General features: G+C 50.9%; 1 protein-coding gene across 1 annotated transcript in view; it reads left to right on the top strand.

The window, feature by feature from the left end:
- Window positions 1-18,085, top strand: part of MAPT (microtubule associated protein tau) — a gene marked incomplete at its 5' end in the record, with an annotated part of 50,226 nt that overhangs the window by 19,939 nt on the left and 12,202 nt on the right. Inside the window, 4 exon segments of the mRNA NM_174106.2 lie at window positions 919-974; window positions 5,208-5,334; window positions 6,833-6,886; window positions 9,050-9,315. Coding sequence (NP_776531.1) covers window positions 919-974; window positions 5,208-5,334; window positions 6,833-6,886; window positions 9,050-9,315 — 503 coding nt within the window.

Here is an 18,085-nt window from a genome sequence, read left to right on the forward strand (position 1 = left end):
TATGGCTTTCCAAACACAAAATCTGTCAATGGTTTGGTCCTAAAATCCAGAGATTATCTGTGGCAGGGGTCTCCAACCTCTAGGCTACAGATCAATACCTCCTGTCACATCAGTGGTGGCATTAGATTTAAAGTGCACAATAAATCTAATGTACTTGAATCATCCTGAAACCATCCCCTCCCCACCCCCAGTCCGTGGAAAAATCATCTTCAATGAAATAAAGAGTTTGAGGACTGCCGATCTATAGGATATTTGATGGCAGCTGGTTTGTTGGTAATCTGGGAAAAGGACAAGCAGTAGTCCCCCTTGGGAGAGTCTGTAAGTGGTGAGACGGCCCTCCAGGGGTGGGTTGGACTTGCCAGAGAGCCAACTAGGACTGGTCACCCAAGCCCCTGTGAGTGCGGGGCAGGTTCTGGGAAAGCGGCCCACTCCCCCTGGTCCTTGGGTGACAATATGAGCAAGGGGTCCTGTAGGGGCCAAAGCCTGGCTGACCTGCCCTGCACTTAGCCCTGGGGCTTCCCAGTGCCCCTCCTTGGAGCAGGGTTGGCCCCAGTCGGGGGAGGCTGACCCCGGCAGAGCCTGTGAGAGGTGGTCCTGCGCCGTCTACCTTCCCTGACCGCCCCTGTACCAGCGTGTACACATAACAGTTTCCTCCGCGTCGCCTATGCATGTCCCCGCCCTCGGCCAGCCTGCTGCCCACTCTTGTCAGGGTGTTGCGAGCAATGACCCCAGTGTGCTGTGTTGATACTAACAGTGAGACACCTAACAGATTCAAGGGGAAAGAAATCAGCCGGGTTTCCACTGGCCCAACTGAACAAGACATATCGCACAGTTTCTGAGAAACCACTTTCCCTCCATTGGGCTCTCGTGAGCTGTGCTAACGGATGTAACATGCTTTCTCATTTTGCATTTTATCAGCTCGCATGGTCAGTAAAGGCAAAGATGGGACTGGACCCGATGACAAAAAAACCAAGGTAAGCTGAGAAAACCATGGCAGCGCTCTGCCGCCATCAAGTTCATCAAGAAGCCATTCTTTGTATCTGAATTGATCTCTGTATGTGACACGTGGAAATCGCTGGTTCCCGAGGTACAGCTGTCATTCACGGCGCTTTGCGTTTTCATACAAACGTTTAAAATGCCAGCATCATCCTTGGATACTTCTGCCAGGGAAGGGCAGTCAGCAGGTTAATGAATGAATGAATGAATGCTCCTAATTATAGTTGTACCAGCATTGTTTGAATTAAGACGTTCACGGTAAATGAAAGTATGTTTGAATTTTCTGCAGTGAATTTTGGATTTTATGCTTCCCACTACAGGTCTAGGCACAGCAAAGATTTTATCTGTATACACACAGAGAGATATAGTTAAGATCTATCTAGAAAATACCATTTACTTAGGGGGCTGAGGGAGTATTGAGCAAAAATGGGATATCCAACCTAAAGTGGAGGGTTCTGGAAAAGCCCTAGAAGGGAGGACCTGTGAGGCAGACTGAGAAGGAGAGATGAAGACGGGGGTTGGTGACTAGGGGTGAGAAGAGACATCCTGAGGAGTAGGATCAGTGGAGGTAAAGGGGGGTGTGGGGAGAGGAGGAGACAAATCACATGTTTGGGAGTCCTGAGCAAATCGGCTTGGTTGCTGCCAAGCTGGGGTAGGGCTGAGGCGGGCCAGAGGAGGGAAGCCTGATACACACCCTACATGCTGAGTGGACACGTGGGCTCTGGTGCCCTAGAGGCTGTCCTGAAATCCTGCCAGCCAGTCTTAAGATCTTCCCCCACCAAGGACCAGAAAACCAAGCAGCCTGCTCACCACCCAAACTGCACCCAGGACCGCATGGTCCTTCTCACGCTCCCTGTCAGCTCTAGCGCACTCTCCTCCATGACGGGGCAGCTTGGAGAAAGCTCTCATAGCTGCACAGGGATGTTTTTCCAGGAAAACCTCACTGGGGCCCCAGATGAAGACCTGCTTTTCTTATAGGCATCCAAGAGGCCCCCCATCTATGCTGCCTGAAACTCCTGGGTGTTCATCCGTCCTGGAGGACTGATGGAGTTCCCAGACGCAGAATCAAACCCTAGGCTTTGGTCTTGTGTGTTGAGGGTGGCTGCGCAAAGTGCTTGCCCTGGAGGAAGTCGGGGTTCGCCATCACAGGACCCCAGTGGGGCAGCTGAGGGTACTTACTGCAGGGACTTAGGGTGGGAGGGAGTTGCAATAACTGCTTGCCAATCGGGATGCCCATTCAGGGGAATCCTGTTCTCTGTTCATTCATCCATTCTTAAGCTGTCCCTGCCCTGGAGTTGCTCACAGCCTCGCAGCGAGAGGTCAGATCTGTCACGAACCTAGGCCACTTGGCCAGGTAGGGAGCAATGCCAGCGGAGGGGACCTTGTGAAGCTGGGGAAGGAAGGCTTGGCTTGCCAGTACCCACCCTCAGCTTTTCTTGCTAGCAGCCGCAGGGCCTCAGCCCGCATCGCTCCCCTCACACCCCTGCTTCGTCCCTCTTACACCCCTTCCCAAGGCTGGCTGCAGAGAGAGCCTCAGCCACCTTAGTGGTGAATCTCGGTAATGAACAAGTCTCTGGCCAGGACTCTCCTCTGTAGCTCTGACTCCCCCTTTGGAACACCTTTGGACTTGGCCTCTTGGCTTTATTCCTGAAGGCGTGGCCCTTCCCGCTCCCAGAAGCCTCCTCCACCAGGGCCATGTACCCCAGTCCAAGGTGCTGTCCACCCTCCTTCACACACTCTCATCTCTGTGAGGTTGTCCAGCTCACAGACACCTTCCCATTGGCCACCTGCACCACCTAGGCTACTTCATTAGGTAGATCGTACTCAAGAGTAACCAGTGGCCTGACTGAGATTTACCAGACTTTGGGAGATTGGGATAGACATATATACACTATTGATACTATGTATAAAATAACTAATGAGAACCCTACTGTATAGCTTCCCTGGTGGCTCGGATGGTAAAGAATTTGCCTGCAATGTAGGACATCCAGTTTCGATCCCTGGGTCAGGAAGATCCCCTGGAGAAAGAAATGGCAACCCACTCCAGTATTCTTGCCTGGAGAATTCCGTGGACAGAGGAGCCTGGAAGGCTACAGTCCATGGGGTCGCAAAGGGTCGGACACGACTGAGCAACTAACAGTTTCACTGTGTGGCTCAGGGATCTCTACTCAGTGCTCTGTGGTGACCTAAATGGGAAGGAAATCCAAAAAAGAGGGCATATATATATACATATACCTGATTCACTGTGCTGTACAGTAGAAACTAACAACAGTGCAAAGCAACTACACTCCAAGAAAACTTAATTTTAAAAATATTGGGTGGGGGGAGATTTACCAGACAGTTTAGTTTTGAGACTTTAATCAGAAAGTAAGTGTGTGTGTGTGTGTGTGTGTGTGTGTGTTCTAAGTGGTATCAGACAGAATCCTTAAGACCTGCCTAATCAGGTACAGTCCTGATGTTGGCAAGGACGATTCTATCAGTGCAGTGGAAGAGGGAGAGGGGTTAGGGGGCCAGCATGAGCTCCCCACCTGGAATTGAGCAGAACCAGGGGCACTGCTGACCCATGACACACTGGAGATGTTTTCTGGAGAAACATCCTAAGAATCATGTACTTCTGGCGATCTCCATTGACTCTCTGGGTGCGAGCCAGCTTTTAACCAGTGGTCTCCAAAGTGCGGAGCTGAAATAGATCCAGTGGGCTGGAGAAAGAACATACCAACACGTCTGTCATTTTCTCCAGCTCTGCCATATGTAAGTTTCATAATGTACGTCATATGCTAGCATCGTAGTATATGCATTAGCTGATGAATGACTGCAAGTTCATGGTCACTTTCTGGTCTTCCTGATAAGGACTGTTAAGGGTGAATGATCCACATGGTTTGGAGATCATGCCTTTAAACCATTACCTGCCTTATTTGTTTTTAGTTAGTGTCCTTTTTCAGTTTGTACCTTTCTCCCATGTGCTGACTTTTATTTTGATTTTATTTATGTTTATGTTTAAGCCATCCACACCTTCTTCCGCTAAAACCCTGAAAAATAGGCCTTGCCTTAGCCCCAAACGCCCCACTCCTGGTAGCTCAGACCCTTTGATCAAACCCTCCAGCCCTGCCGTGTGCCCAGAGCCATCTTCCTCTCCTAAACACGTCTCTTCTGTCACACCCCGAACTGGCAATTCTGGAGCAAAGGAGATGAAAGTCAAGGTAAGAGGAACCCGCCTTTGGAAAGAATCAGGCTGCTCTGCTGTAGTTTTCAAAAGTATGCTTTTCTAGTCGCACAGACCTTTCTTTAGATAAGCTCTCACCTAGAAGCATCATGTAAAACAGTTAAAATTCTCTGGTTAGAACAGGGGAAAGGAGGCGCAGGACCATCCTTTTCAACTCCCCGTCATCCCGTAAGGCACGGGAGGGGACCCTGGTTTGAAAATCACTGTGGGTTTCCTTGGTCTGTTCCCGGCTTTAGTAACTCGGGGATGCTCCCGGGTTGCCCTCATTTGGGTTGGACAGCAGCCCTCGCACCCACACCTGTCCCAGTGGCTCACTCCCTCCTGAACCATCTCGTGGTCCCCGGGTCACGTCAGTTTCTCTTTTGAGTTTGTGTTGTGTGTCAAGGTCACTGCCCCCGGTCAGCTGACCCTGCTTGTGCACCTGTGCTCCACCTTTGGCCCATCTGCTAATTGATGCTGGTGTTCACCGCCAAGGGCTCTTAGCACACCTGAGGCGTTACTGAACCCCGAGACCTGTTTGAGAGAGAATGGAAGGATGGGACTGGCTTAGCGCTCTCGGTCAGGTTCAACAAACTGTCTCCACGTGCCTCTGAAACCAACCACCAGGAGGCAGATAAACCCTCCTAAGAGAGTCAGAGAATGGTGTAGGAAGTCTGCAGACGTCCTGCCTGCCGACACTGGTGGATGTTGACTCTGATCATTGCTATGAGCTCTGTTGACTTTTTATGAAATACGTTGGCTCCACTTGTGCAGGTTACTCACATAAACAGTTCGTCCAGGAGGAAGTGGTACTCAGGAGTTTAGGAGGGGCTGTGGATTTGTGTATCTTTGTCATGGTAAGGGACACTTATATTTGGCTGGCAGAGCGTCACCCCAATCATAGCCTCATTTTGAGTCAAGCTGGTAGAGTGGAGCTGGCATTGATGCCAGGTGGCAGAAACCCTTCCCAGTTGTAAAAAAAAACACTCTACTGTGCATTGGTTTACAGGGGGCGGATGGTAAGCCTGGAACGAAGATTGCCACACCCCGGGGAGCAGCCCCTCCAGGCCAGAAAGGCCAGGCCAACGCCACCCGGATTCCAGCAAAAACCACTCCCACCCCGAAGACCTCGCCAGGTACTGGTGAGAAGGGCTTCCTCTGGAATCCTAGTTGGCGGGTGGGGATGGGGAGAGCTGGCCACGGAGGCCCTGACGGTTAACCTCTGGTAGCCAACTGATGCCTGTGGTTCAGGAAGCATCAAATATTCATTTTCTAATTCTTTTAATTTTCTGAGCTAGATATTGAATCCCCACTTTTTACCATGAAGAAATCGAGGCTCTGAGAGTTTGCATGACTAAGTCTCACCAGACTTTTAAGCATGAGGAAAATACTAATAACTGACTAAAAACTGATGGAGAAGGGGCTTCTCTGAGCTTCTCAAATCCCGCGACACCCAGCTCCCCGCCACCTGGGAGGTGATTTTCAGCCCCTAATGAGGGGTGGGACACTATGTGTGACTTCACATAGCAGGCAGCACCTGCTAACTTGCTGGGATGTTAGGGACCTTCTGACAGAACCTAAGGGCCTTAGCTGAGCACTCACAGGCTGGGCCCCTCTCCTGGGCTCCTGTGAGTAAAAGCCACTGGGTTCTGAGTACCAGCCACGGCTTCAGTCGAGCCATTTTGCTTCCAGTGGGGACAGCCAGGCTGAGTCCACCCTTCCCACTGCCCTGACGACTGACTGTCCCAGGCACCTGGGTTTAGCCTGTGCATGACTCAGGGTGTGATCCAGGGCAGCACTCAGGGGGCCTGTGGGTCTTAGGCGGCCTATGTGTGAGGCCTGGGCCAGCACCCCAGGGTCTCTGCTGCTCCTTGGCCCCAGGGGTGGCTGCCCAGAGTCCTGGTCTCCTGCATATCTTGGCCGTGGCGTTTAGCGAGGTTGCTGTAGGGTGGGGCCTGCATGGATACCCGCTCACTAAGGCCCATTGGTTGACTTTCTCCCATAGGGTTTATTTATTTTTTTAATTACTATTTATTTATGTTTTTGCTACACTGGGTCTTCCTTGCTGCGCTCGGACTTTCTCTACTTGCAGCGAGTGAGGGCTACTCTGTTGTTGTGTATGGGCTTCTCCTTGCAGTGGCTTCTCTTGTTGCAGAGCACAGGCTTATTTGCTCAGTGGCACGTGGGATCTTTCTGGACCAGGGGTCAAACCCGTGTCCCCTGCATTGGCCAGGAGGATTGTTCACCACTGGACCTCCAGGGAAGCCCGGGTTTTTCCTCATGTATAGAGTACATATGATACAAGGGGAACTCACAGACTCCTGACTGGATTTCATATATGATTTTGATCCTGCATTTCTTCACTTTACATTATGCCAGTTGATTCATGCAACTGGAGTCATAACTAGAAGCAAGAACCCATGTTTCTCTCTGGATCTTAACGGCCCTGGAGAGGACAGGCCCCCCAGGTCGACCTTGTTTCCTGCTAGCCCGTGCCCCTGCTCCCTGACCCCATTCCCACCTTCCCCCCCACCACCACCCCCCCTGCACCTGCTGCATAAAAAACAAAAACTCTCATTGAGGCCTTTTCAAGCTTGATGATAATGAGGCTTTCTGTGGATTTTTCTTTTTAAGCAACCATGCAAGTGCAGAAAAAACCACCCCCTGCAGGGGCAAAATCTGAGAGAGGTAATTCTGAGCCTGCCTCGCCCAGCTGGGGTCATGCCTTTTGCACGTGCAGCTTGTTGGTTGGCTGGGGGGGGAGGCGGGTGGGGGGTAGGAGGTTAGAGCCGGGAGGACCTGCTTTTGAAATGTAGGATTCCTGAAGTTGGAACAGGCAGAATGCCTGCTCCTCTTCTCGAGTGGTTTGTGCAGATGTGTCTGTCCAATGGGCAATCCTGATCCTAATCCTGCGTGTTCTTGGCATCAGCCGGGGGCTCTGGGTGGGGCCAGGGGAGCAGGTGCCTTGAGCTGATGCGGGTGCTGGAGTTAGGACCGGCCCTAATCAGGTTAGGGGGAAGCTGCATTGGCGAGTGGTGGGGATCCTGTCCTGTGGGCTCTGGCCGCTGGCGCCGTTCTCCAGATGAGCACACAGGCTTAGGGAAGGAGGTCGAGGGACTTGCCTGAGGTCACTCTGTAGTTCAGTGGCACAGAAAGGGTGGGGAACCACCCGGTCTACCAGGCAGCCTGTGTGCCAGGGGGCCAGAGGGCAGGGGGCTCTGAGCCTGGAGGCTTTACTTGTCCTCTTGCTGCAGAGCTTGACTCCTTGAGGAGTTTCCAACAGACATAGAGATTCAACCAAGAACCTCGTGCTCATCCTCTCCTTGACAAGAGAAGACATTGCTTCCTGCAGAGAGCTGCCCTTTCTCCTGCTTGGGGCCCAGCAGGTTCCCGTTTGGTACACATGGTTCCTGGGTGGTGGGGGGCATCGGCCGCCCCTCAGAAATGGAGGGGAGTGAGGCCGCCACTTGGGCACAGCGTCCAGTCCAGTGGCTCTCAGACTCAAGAATCCTGCTCAAGAATCAAGAATCAGGAGTCTGCTTTAGAATCCCTGGGAGAAAGGGAAGCACCAGTTTTGCAGTCCCTGCCCCTAGAGATTCTATCCTATCCGGCCTAGACGGGGCCCCGGAATCTGTATCTTACAGGTCCCACCCCCTCCCACCGCCACCGCCACCGCCACCGCCACCGCCACCGCCACCGCCACCTTGGCGGCTCTCGAGATCCCGAAGCAGGAGTGCCTGGACCACATTTGGTGAAACACGAATCCAAGAGGCAGACAGAATAGCCAACCAGGAAGTGTGACGGGGGGTTGAAGAGTGCAGGGAGAGACACGTGTTAGGAGCCCAGGGCTGGTCAGCTGGGAGAGGGGCGGCGTCCGCAGCCCTCCTGGAGGGCGTGGCCTCTGCCCTGTGTCCGGAAAGGCTCACTGCTATTTGCCCGGCAGCGGCTTTTCGCGGAGGGCGTTCTTGGGGAGGGCAGGGCGACTGTGAAGCGGCATGGCTTGTTTCGAAAGACAGGGACTGATGGACAAGATGCAGGCATACCATTCTGGAACCCAGGTACCAGAGAGGAGTTGGGAGGTTGGATAGGGGTCTAGCGGGGAAGGGGCCTTGAACTTGATGAACAGCTCAAAATTCACCCTGTGGTTAGAGTCCAGTGGAACCATGTGTGAAATAGACAGCTAGTGGGAAGCTGCTATAGCACAGGGAGCTCAGCTCAGTGCTCTGTGATGACCTGGAGGGGAGGGATGTGGGGCAGGGATATACGTATTTTGTTTTTTCCTATGCTTATAGCTAATTCACGCTGCCCTTCAGCAGAAACCAACACAACAATGTAAAGCAGTTACCCTCCGACTAAAAATAAATTTAAAAAATAAAGAGTCCAGTGGATACAGATGAGACCTTGGCCCACCATCGCATTACCCTTATTCAGGGCAAAGGCCAAGGTATCCCTGCCCAGCCTGTCAGTCGGCATTATATTTATTTCCTCTGAGCTCAGAGAAGGAAAGTGACTTGTCTGAGATCACTCAGCTGGCTGGAGCCGCTCCCGACCCCAGGGACACTGGGCGGAGTTGCTCACCTCTGGGAAGTAGTCCTGAGTGGTACTTGGCGACCACTCTGTTGGTTCCCTGGGAAGCAGGATATTTTTGTCCCAAAGCAATGAGGCTGGGGAGAGGGGGCATTTCTCTAGAAATGGAGGCAAGGGCAGCCTCCCGCCGGATTGACTGAACTTCCGACCTTGTTCCTACCGGCCTGGTCCAGCCCTGACTCTGGGAATGGACCGCAGGACAGAGACCCTTTTTCTGACTCCCGTCCCTCTGGGTCCTGGCCTCACGCCCGCCCTCCTTTCCAGGTGAATCTGGGAAATCCGGGGACCGCAGCGGCTACAGCAGCCCCGGCTCCCCAGGCACTCCGGGCAGCCGCTCCCGCACACCCTCCCTGCCGACCCCGCCCACCCGGGAGCCCAAGAAGGTGGCGGTGGTCCGCACTCCCCCCAAGTCGCCGTCTGCAGCCAAGAGCCGCCTGCAGGCCGCTCCCGGGCCCATGCCAGACCTGAAGAACGTCAAGTCCAAAATCGGCTCCACGGAAAACCTGAAGCACCAGCCAGGAGGTGGCAAGGTAAGGGCGTATGCGAGACTGGCTGTGTGTGTGTCTGCCCCGGGGCGCCCGGAGCGGGCATGGCGGGGTTGGGCGGGATGGGGAAGGTACGGGGAGCCCATCTGCTCCCACCACCAGCCTGCGTCCCGCCCCCGCCCCATAGCATAGGCCCCTCCCTGACCTCTTGAAGGAAAGACTGTGGGTTAGGGTTCAGTTCTGTGCTGGGGTCACCAGCAGGCTGTCAGTGCCAGCTCAGTGGAGAGACAGCACCGGTTCTTCCCTCGGTCACCTCAGCCCCTGCTGATGGGATCGATCAGAGGTGACAGCGTGGTAGCCCCACGACCTGGGGGTTCTCAAAGTGGGTGCCTGCAGGGGCTTCCCCAGCTTCCTTGTGGTTGAGACCATGAGACAACCAGTGTTCAGGCGGGTGTCTCTGGCATTGGTTGAACATGTGTTTAGGTCCCAATTCTGGGGAATTTCGTGATACCATTTTGAACAACTGATTCTTCCAGGGACAAATGGGTGCTCACGTCATCTCTGGGTCTCCCAAAGGTGGAGAAAATGAGCTTCCAAGAGCCTGGGTGGAGGGATGTGGGCACAGCCTGGACCCCTCCTCCTCTCTTTGACCCCCTCCCCCACTGTGTGAGTTTCCTAGGGTGACATACAAAATGCCACCAACTGGGGACTTGTCTGGTGGTCCAGTGGTTAAGACTCCACATTTCTGCTGCAGAGGGCATGGGTGTGATCCCTGGTTGGGGAACTTAGGTGCCGCCAAGAAAAAAAAACTAACACGAACTTGGGGGGCTTATACAACAGAGATGTAATTCCTCATAGAGCCCAGAAGTCCAAGGTCAAGGTGCTGGTCTCCTCTGAGGCCTGTCTCATGTGCCTGCAGGTACTGCTTTCCCCTCGTGTCCTCACTGGTCCCTCTCTGGGTGTCACTATGTCCCAGTCCTGCCTCCTGTAAGGACACCAGTCCTATTGGCTTAGGGCCCACCCCAGTGAGCTCATATTAACTTAATGACCTCTTTAGAGACCCTATTCCAAACACAGTCCCGTTGGGAGGTACTGGGAGTTAGGACTGCAGCCTGTGGATTTGGGGAACACAATTCAGACCATGACAACGCTCCTTGCCCCCCAGCACCGGGGAGGGGGATGGAGCAGGGAGAACAGGGTGTGGTGGGGAGCAGAGGACAAGGACACCCCCTCCCCCCCACCTCTTGTGTTGAGCCTTCTTAGCTGGACTGTTTCTGGAGCAGAGCGCCTCCTGGTGGGCAAGGGCCAATGTGTCCCTTCAGTCCAGAGCGCCCCCCAGGCTCCTGATTTTATTAATCACTCTTGACTGGGGCCTGGGTCACTGTGGAGGGAGGGGTCTCAGAGGCCTTTGGTCCATGTCAGTGGCCTTTGCCTGAAACCCTGCCCTTTATCCCCGTGGAGCTTCAGGGCCTCCTGCTGCCCTTTCCCATCCTTGGGTCCTGCCCAGCAGGGAGGTCTGGGTGCCTCTTGGGGTCTTTGGGCCACAAGGCTGGGCCTGAGCAGTGTTGACCTCCCTGCAGTGTTTGCTGTGCTACTTAAAGACACATTGCCTGTCTCCTTATGGGGGGGCTCTGGCGCAACTGGCTTGAAGCTGACCGGGAGTGGGTTTCCAAGGTGATGGGACGTTTCCCACTGGCATCTGAACCCCACCCCCAGCTCTGGGGTTTCATGGCACAGAGTGTTCGCCTCTGTTTTGAAAACTGAAAGACAAAACCCGACACGGCCAGCTCTGAACCACTGAGAAGACCGCGGGGCTGTGACCAGCGCGATCGCGGCCAGAGGAGGCTGTGATGGGCAGCGACTCCTGGCCCGTGGGGCTCTGTCACACACTGGCTCCCCCAGCCCGGGCTGCACCCCGTCATCCCCGAGTTCACCTGAGGTCGGCCTGGAGGGTCTGGGCAGCATTTGGCCCCGTGCTCAAAACCCTGCTGAAGCAGCAGTGACAAGGCTAAGCAGGGAGGAACCCGCCCCTCGCACCCGAGCTGCCGGATGCAGTGGTTGGGGAGGAGTCCGGTGGCCTGAGGGCCAGTGACTCATGCTTAGGATGGAAAGGGAGAGGCTGCCCCCAGGTTATGGCTGTACCGCATGGGTGCAGATGCTTGTCCACAGCTACAGACTTGACGATGAAAGGAGAAAGGTGGACTTTTCTTGGGGTTTATTGGGGAAGGAGATGTGGGGAAGTGGCCAAAAGGGGAGTAACAGCGTCCTCGTAAATTCCTTGCAAAACTTAGAAAACTGTGTGAAACAAAGAAAACCTGAGCCATAACCACAAGATCAACAGATTAATCTCCAGGAAAAACAAAAAAATAGATTAAAAAAAAAAAAAAGAAAACAAAAGGGAAAAAAAGGTCCCTGGGATCGATCCAAGCAGAAGGCCTCTTGAGGTGACTCGACTGGTGACTTCGCTGGTGGTCTAGTGGTTAAGAATCTACCTTCCAAGAGCTTCCCTGGTGGCTCAGATGGTAAAGAGTCTGCCTGCAGTGTGGGAGACCCAGGTTCGATCCCTGGGTCGGGAAGATCCCCTGGAGAAGGAAATGGCAACCCACTCCAGTATCCTTGCCTGGACAATTCCATGGACAGAGGAGCCTGGCAGGCAGGCTACAATCCATGGACTTGCAAAGAGTCGGACATGACTGAGCGACTTCACCTTCCAATGCAGAGGATCCCCGGTCGGGGGACTTAGATCCCACATGTTTCGGGGCAGCTAAGCCCGTGTGCCTCAACTACTGAGCCAGTGCACCCTGGAGCCTGTGCCCTGTAACACAAGAAGCCCGCGCGTGGCAACAGGAGAGGCCTGCGTGCCACAGCGAAGACCGAGATCAGCCAAAATTAAAAAGAAAAAATGACTGGACTGAAGGTCCCTGGAGGTCCTTGTGAGATCTCTGGGTCCCTGTGGCCTCTTATTTGGCCCAGCATATACAGTAAAAGGGACAACACTTCAAGAGACTGAAGAATAACCCAACTTCCTCAGTAGGTGACACGCTGAAGGAGGAGGAGCAGGACAGGTTTATAAACCTGCAGAGACTGAAAAGCGCACATCAGTCTAACTGATGTTAGACTGTTGCTGGTTGGGAAAAAAATGTAAAACGTCTGTTTTCTGCTTCATACTCTTCTCTGATTTCATGATTTGCTACAGTGAACATGAGGAGTCCAAAACAAAATTACTTTTAAAGGAAAATTCAAATAATCACTTGGCCACTTTAACCTAACCAGCTGGATCCACCAGAATTGGGAAGGGGAGGAAGGAGCAGCAGTTCTCCTGTGACTGCAAAGGAGAATCATCTGGGGTAGGGAGGGGGAAGGATTCTTTTAAAAATCCTCATGCCTGGACTTCCCTCGCGGTACAGTGGATAAGAGTCTACCTGCCAATACAGGGGACATGGGTACTGATCCCTGGTCTGGGAAGATCCCACAGGCTAGGGAGCAACTAAGCCTGTGTGCCCAGAGCCTGTGCACCGCAAGGAAGAGTAGCCCCCGCCCCGTTCGAAGCAACCAAGACCCAGTGCAACCTAAAATAAAATTAATTTGAAAAGAAAACAGAACTTGTTTTTAAAAAATCCTAGTGCCAGAGCCTTACCATGAACCTTGAGAGTCTCGAAGGGGGCCACCCCAGGGGTTTCCAGGGGTTCAGCAGTCCAGGCTGAAACCCCTGTCCCTGAATTCTTACCTACTGACCTCTGGTCTCAACCCTGACTGCTGGAGCCTCCCACGAACCCTGGATCTGGGACTAATTTTTTTTTTTTTCCCCTCTTCTGGTCCTGCCCCTCCTGCTATTTTCAGATTCCAAGCACCTGGCTCCTCAGATGACTCAGACCCAGCCCAGGTCAGGCCCTAGGTCCTGCACCCCCTCCCCAGAGTCTGTCCCAGTGCTATTCTTAGGGGGATCGTGGAGGGGGGAGTTCAGACACAAAGAACCAGCAATTAAAACACCTAAAAAAACAGAAACAAAAAGGACCCACTGCAGGTGTAAGCGATATGAAATTAACATCCTTCTATCCTGGAGAGGGTGCGAATCCCTGCAGTCTTTTGGATATAATAAAGAATTATTCTTAGTTTTCACAGTTTAATTCTGCTGAATCAGTGGTCTGTTGAAGGATCTCATATCCCCTTCCTCTGGACTAGATTGAAGGTCACCTTGAGATCTTTGTGTCCCTCTGGCTTCAGACTTGATGTACAGTAAATGCTGTATACTCAAAATCAAGGAAAGAAAGAAGGCTCTAAATTCAGAAGAAGCTTCATGCACAAGAATGCAGATTGTGCTTTATTAATTGCCAAACAAAACAACTCAAAAGTCTAAATTAGAAATAATAGTGATGCCATACTATAAAATATTTGCAGTCATTAATAATTATCTTTGAAGATAATTTTTACAATTATAAAAACTATAAATAAGTTAAAAAAATTGTATAAATTTTGTAGGTTATATCTACCACTTGTATAAAAGCCGTGTATAGAAGACAAATATGACAAAACGCTAATAGTGGCTCAGAGAAATTGTGACTGATTCTTTTCCTCTATTTTTACCTTTCTTCCTAAATTTTTTACAGTGAAACCATTTCTAATTAGAAAAAAAAAATGGAGGGACTTCCTTGGCGGTCCAGTGTTAAGACTTTGTACTTCCACTGGTCTGGTAACTAAGATCTCAAATGCCATGCAGTGTAATCAAAAAGAATTAAAAAAAAAAAAAAACTGGATAGAAATACAGTTGTGACTGGAAGTGTCACAGTAGATATTAGTAAAATATCTATGTTTTTAATAAAAGAACATAGTTCATATAATTGAAAAGGAAAAATGAACAAATACAAGGAATCAAACTGTAAGGAAAAGGGTTTATCTGTTGTTAAGAGTTCAGATGTGTCAATAATCTATTTAGTCCACAAAGAAAAATACATATAAATATAGAGAAGCAGAAATTGCTTATCATTTCTAACCTCAGTGTGATACACAAACTTCATTATATGTATCTTGTTAACATGACCACAAATGCTCAAAAATCAAATTTTCCTTTGTCACTGCTCATTCAGTTTAGAAATGAAAATGCCTTTTCCAAATGTCTTGGTTACAAATGCCATAAATTATGTGGCAATGCCCCCAAATTATACTTAGAAGGAATTCATCATTTTAAATGCTTTAATTTAAAAAAAATTAACTGCAGCATATAAATTATGTTCTTATTGATAGAGAAAAAGAATACAAGCAAAGAAATAATACACAAAGAGAAGACAGAAATAAATTTAGAAAATGGAGCATACAATAGCATCACAAACTGATTCCTTCTTTCTTTCCTTTATTCATTCAACCAGCATTTCTGGGGCACTTCTGAGTGCCAGGCCCTGTGCCGAGTTCCTACCCCAAGGCCTAGGCAGGAGAGAGAGACACTGAGCTGATTAAGCAGGGGCAAAAGGAGAGGTTGGCCAGGGAAGCTTATGCAGGAGGGAGGAGCCTGCTGCACCATTGAGGGTTCTCCACACTGAGGGTCACCTGCGTTGTGGAGTGTTGCACACAATTATCACCAACAAAGCAGAGAAGACAGGACAGATCCTTATTTAGGACCATCATCAAGTCTTTAAAAGGACAGTTCTCGTACCCGCCTGAACCGCACGCCGCCCCCCCCCCCCCGCCATATACTGCTGGGGACACAGACTGAGGACTCCTGGGAAACTGCACCTGGAGATACTGAGAACAAAAGCAAAATAAAGCTAAAACTGGCACCAGCTGGGGTGGCAGAGGGGTGTGGGTTAGGGTGGAGCTTTGTTTGTTTACATGTGAGCTTTGGAGAGTTAACAGCTGACAGAGGGAGGTCCCTGCTGGGTCTCCTGTGTCCCAACAGCAGAGGATGGAGAAGACAAAGGGATAGTGGAGGGCAGCCACCCCCCCACCCCCACCCCCGGCAGAGCCTCAGGCTCCACAGTCAGTCTCGGAGAGGGTGTTGAATAAGAAGGTGAGTGTGGGCCCAGCCGAGGTTAGGGCAGCACCAACCTCAGCAGCTTCTCTGGGGGGTCAGTGGAGAGCAGAGGTCCCAGGTACCTCCCAGAGTGAGAGAGGAGTTCATCTGGGCTGAGACAGCCAGGTAAGGAGAACTGCGGGGATACTTGTGGTTTCCAAGGTGAAAAGGGAATTGCAGAGTCATGACCAGAGCATGGGACGTGGTTCTGGTTGGCTTTGAGCAGATGGAGCTAAAGTCACTTCCTCTGAGAATGTGCAAGCCAGGAGCTGGGATGCGAAGGCCCCCCATGCAGGACTGAAAACCATCAGAGCTGAAGGGCTTGGACAGGCTTGAGCTGCGATGTTCCAGATGGCCACAAGATGGCAACAGCATGCTATAAGTGTCTGTCTCTGGAGCCCTACAGTGTTTTAAAAAATTGTTATATTTGTTGACAAAATTTCAAGTCTCCTTTTGAAAAGTACAAGTGTAGAACATCTTTGCAGAGTAAATAAAGTGAGTCTGTACCTAGGATAGTTTGCTTGTCCTGGATCAGGGCCGGGGACTCAACTGAACTTGATCTGAGGTGTCAGGCTGTGCAGAACCAGGCGGGGCCCCTCCTGGGGGGCAGCCTTGTAACTCTGAGACCCTCTGGACGTCTCTCCCCGTCCACAGCATCTGTGTTTACAAAAAACAATCTTGTATAAATTCCATCATTTTAAAGCGTCTTGGATCAGTCGCTGTTTAAAGGAGCAGTATAAACAGTTGCAAAGGGGCACTCTGTTTGCACAGTCACGCCCCACTCTTTGTGACCCTCTGGACTGCAGCCCGCCAGGCTCCTCTGTCTATGGAAATGTCTCCTCTAATATTCGATCTCCAGTGTCAGTTCTCAAGCTGACCACTTTGGACTTGAAGAGAAGGCTTGCTGTGGGTGTCCAGTGCTCTCCCCAGGTTAGGTTCCCTCCAGAACATCCCAGCCCCCAGTCCTCAGCACTGGGCCTGTTGATCCTGGTGAGGCCAAGCCGGGCCCAGCACAAGACACTGCTGGAGACAGGCCTCTCCAGGGGCGGCCCAAGGACACTTGGCCAGCCTGGGAGCTGCCGAGGGTGGAGGCAGGGCTGGGCCATCTGGAGCACCTCGAGAAATCTGAGCCCAAACAGAACCAGAACAAGATCTGATGTGGGTTTGGAACCATTTCGGGTTCTCCAGGAAATGGAGTAAACCCAAATGGACCTGCTCCCGGCCTCATGCCACCCCAACCTCTCCTCCAGGGTCAAACCCCGACCACAGGAATTTGTCCCTTGACTAGTGGTCTCCTGGATCAAAATTTGGAGCTTCCAAAACATTGCTTTTCCCTTTGGCTATTTGCAGTGTCTGCTCGGAGCTGAGGCTCAATGTCACACATTTACTCTAGTTGAGAAATTAAGTTTCAGGATTCCAATTTCATAATGCCAACTATTGCCCTTTTATTCTTCCTTTCTGTAAATTTACCATTCTGTAAAGGGTGTTGACTTAATTTGAGGACTGACAGTAATTCAGGTCTGCTTGCTAAATGTCCTTATGTCTCTTGCCAAATCCCACAAAAGTTTGTTGCCTTTTTTGTGGGAACAAGAAGAAGCCTGGAGAAAACATTTCTGTGTCTGTTGCACATTGTATTATTGCTTCATGTCTCTTGAGTCATTTGATTACTTTCTTGTAAGGATTAGTACAGAAAACAAGGCTATCCTCCTTGAAAAACTGGTCAGTGTTCTTTGTCAGATTAGAGTTATGTAACCCATCACGTTTCCCTTTTTGCTTTGACTTCTGGGAAGCTCAGAGCTAAATGTTGTTTAGTTGCTAAGTTTGTCCGACTCTTTTGTGACCCCACGTATTGTAGCCTGCCAGCTTCCTCTGTCCATGGGATTTCCTAGGTAAGAATACTGGAGTGAGTTGCCATTTCCTTCTCCACAGAGCTAAATGTAATGATCGGTCAGTCCTGATGACCTCCCCTTCTCTTAACTGTCTTTTCAGTTTTCTTGTTTTATTATTTTGTGTGTGTTAAGTATGTGCTTTCTTATTCTGAACTGCTCCAGTTCTCTTGTGCAACAAGTAGGCAAGTCTGCTTCTGGAACTTATTTGGTGGAAAGTTATGAATAAAAAATGATCCCCAAAGCAGGAGTGCTTGTGGGACTCCTTGAAATTTGAGGGTGGGACAAAACGATTCAAAGACATTATGCAGACAGTGACAGCAACTCCCTATGAAGCAGGTGAGAAAACCTGTTCCACCTCCTCATCTCAGCTCAAGCCCGGGCTGATGCCGCCTACTGCCTGGGAGGAGAGACATCACCATTCACCTAGAGAGAGTCTTGTTTCTATTTAGCTTATGAGACAACAGGCTTGAGGACAACTCAGGCAAACTGTTGTTACATAGGTATCCGTGGTCGCAGGAACACCCAGATCTAGATTCCTGTGTGGTTCTGTGGCTGATTTGAGAAAGTCACTGAACTTCTCTGGGTTTTAGATGGCCTCTTCATCAGTAAGGTGGCAGGCGAAAAGGGCGACATGGAATTAGGTATTTATCCAGCCTCTAGATGAGGGATGGTTTTTACACTTAAAAACCAGAGAAGTTGGACTTCCCTGGTGGTTCAGTGGTTACGACTCTGCGCATCCAGTGCAGGGGCCCGGGTTTGATCCCTGGTTGGAGAGCTAAGATCCCAGGTGCCCCGTGACACGACCCAAAAAAACCAAAAAACCAGAGAAGTTACAGAGGAAGAAATGTTACAAAGGAAGTACATTAAAATGTCAGCATTTGTATGCTAGAAAAATAAATACAACTACTAACAAAAAAGGACA

The sequence above is a fragment of the Bos taurus genome, chromosome 19, assembly GCF_002263795.3.
Source record: "Bos taurus isolate L1 Dominette 01449 registration number 42190680 breed Hereford chromosome 19, ARS-UCD2.0, whole genome shotgun sequence".
NCBI classification, from domain to species: Eukaryota; Metazoa; Chordata; class Mammalia; order Artiodactyla; family Bovidae; genus Bos; species Bos taurus.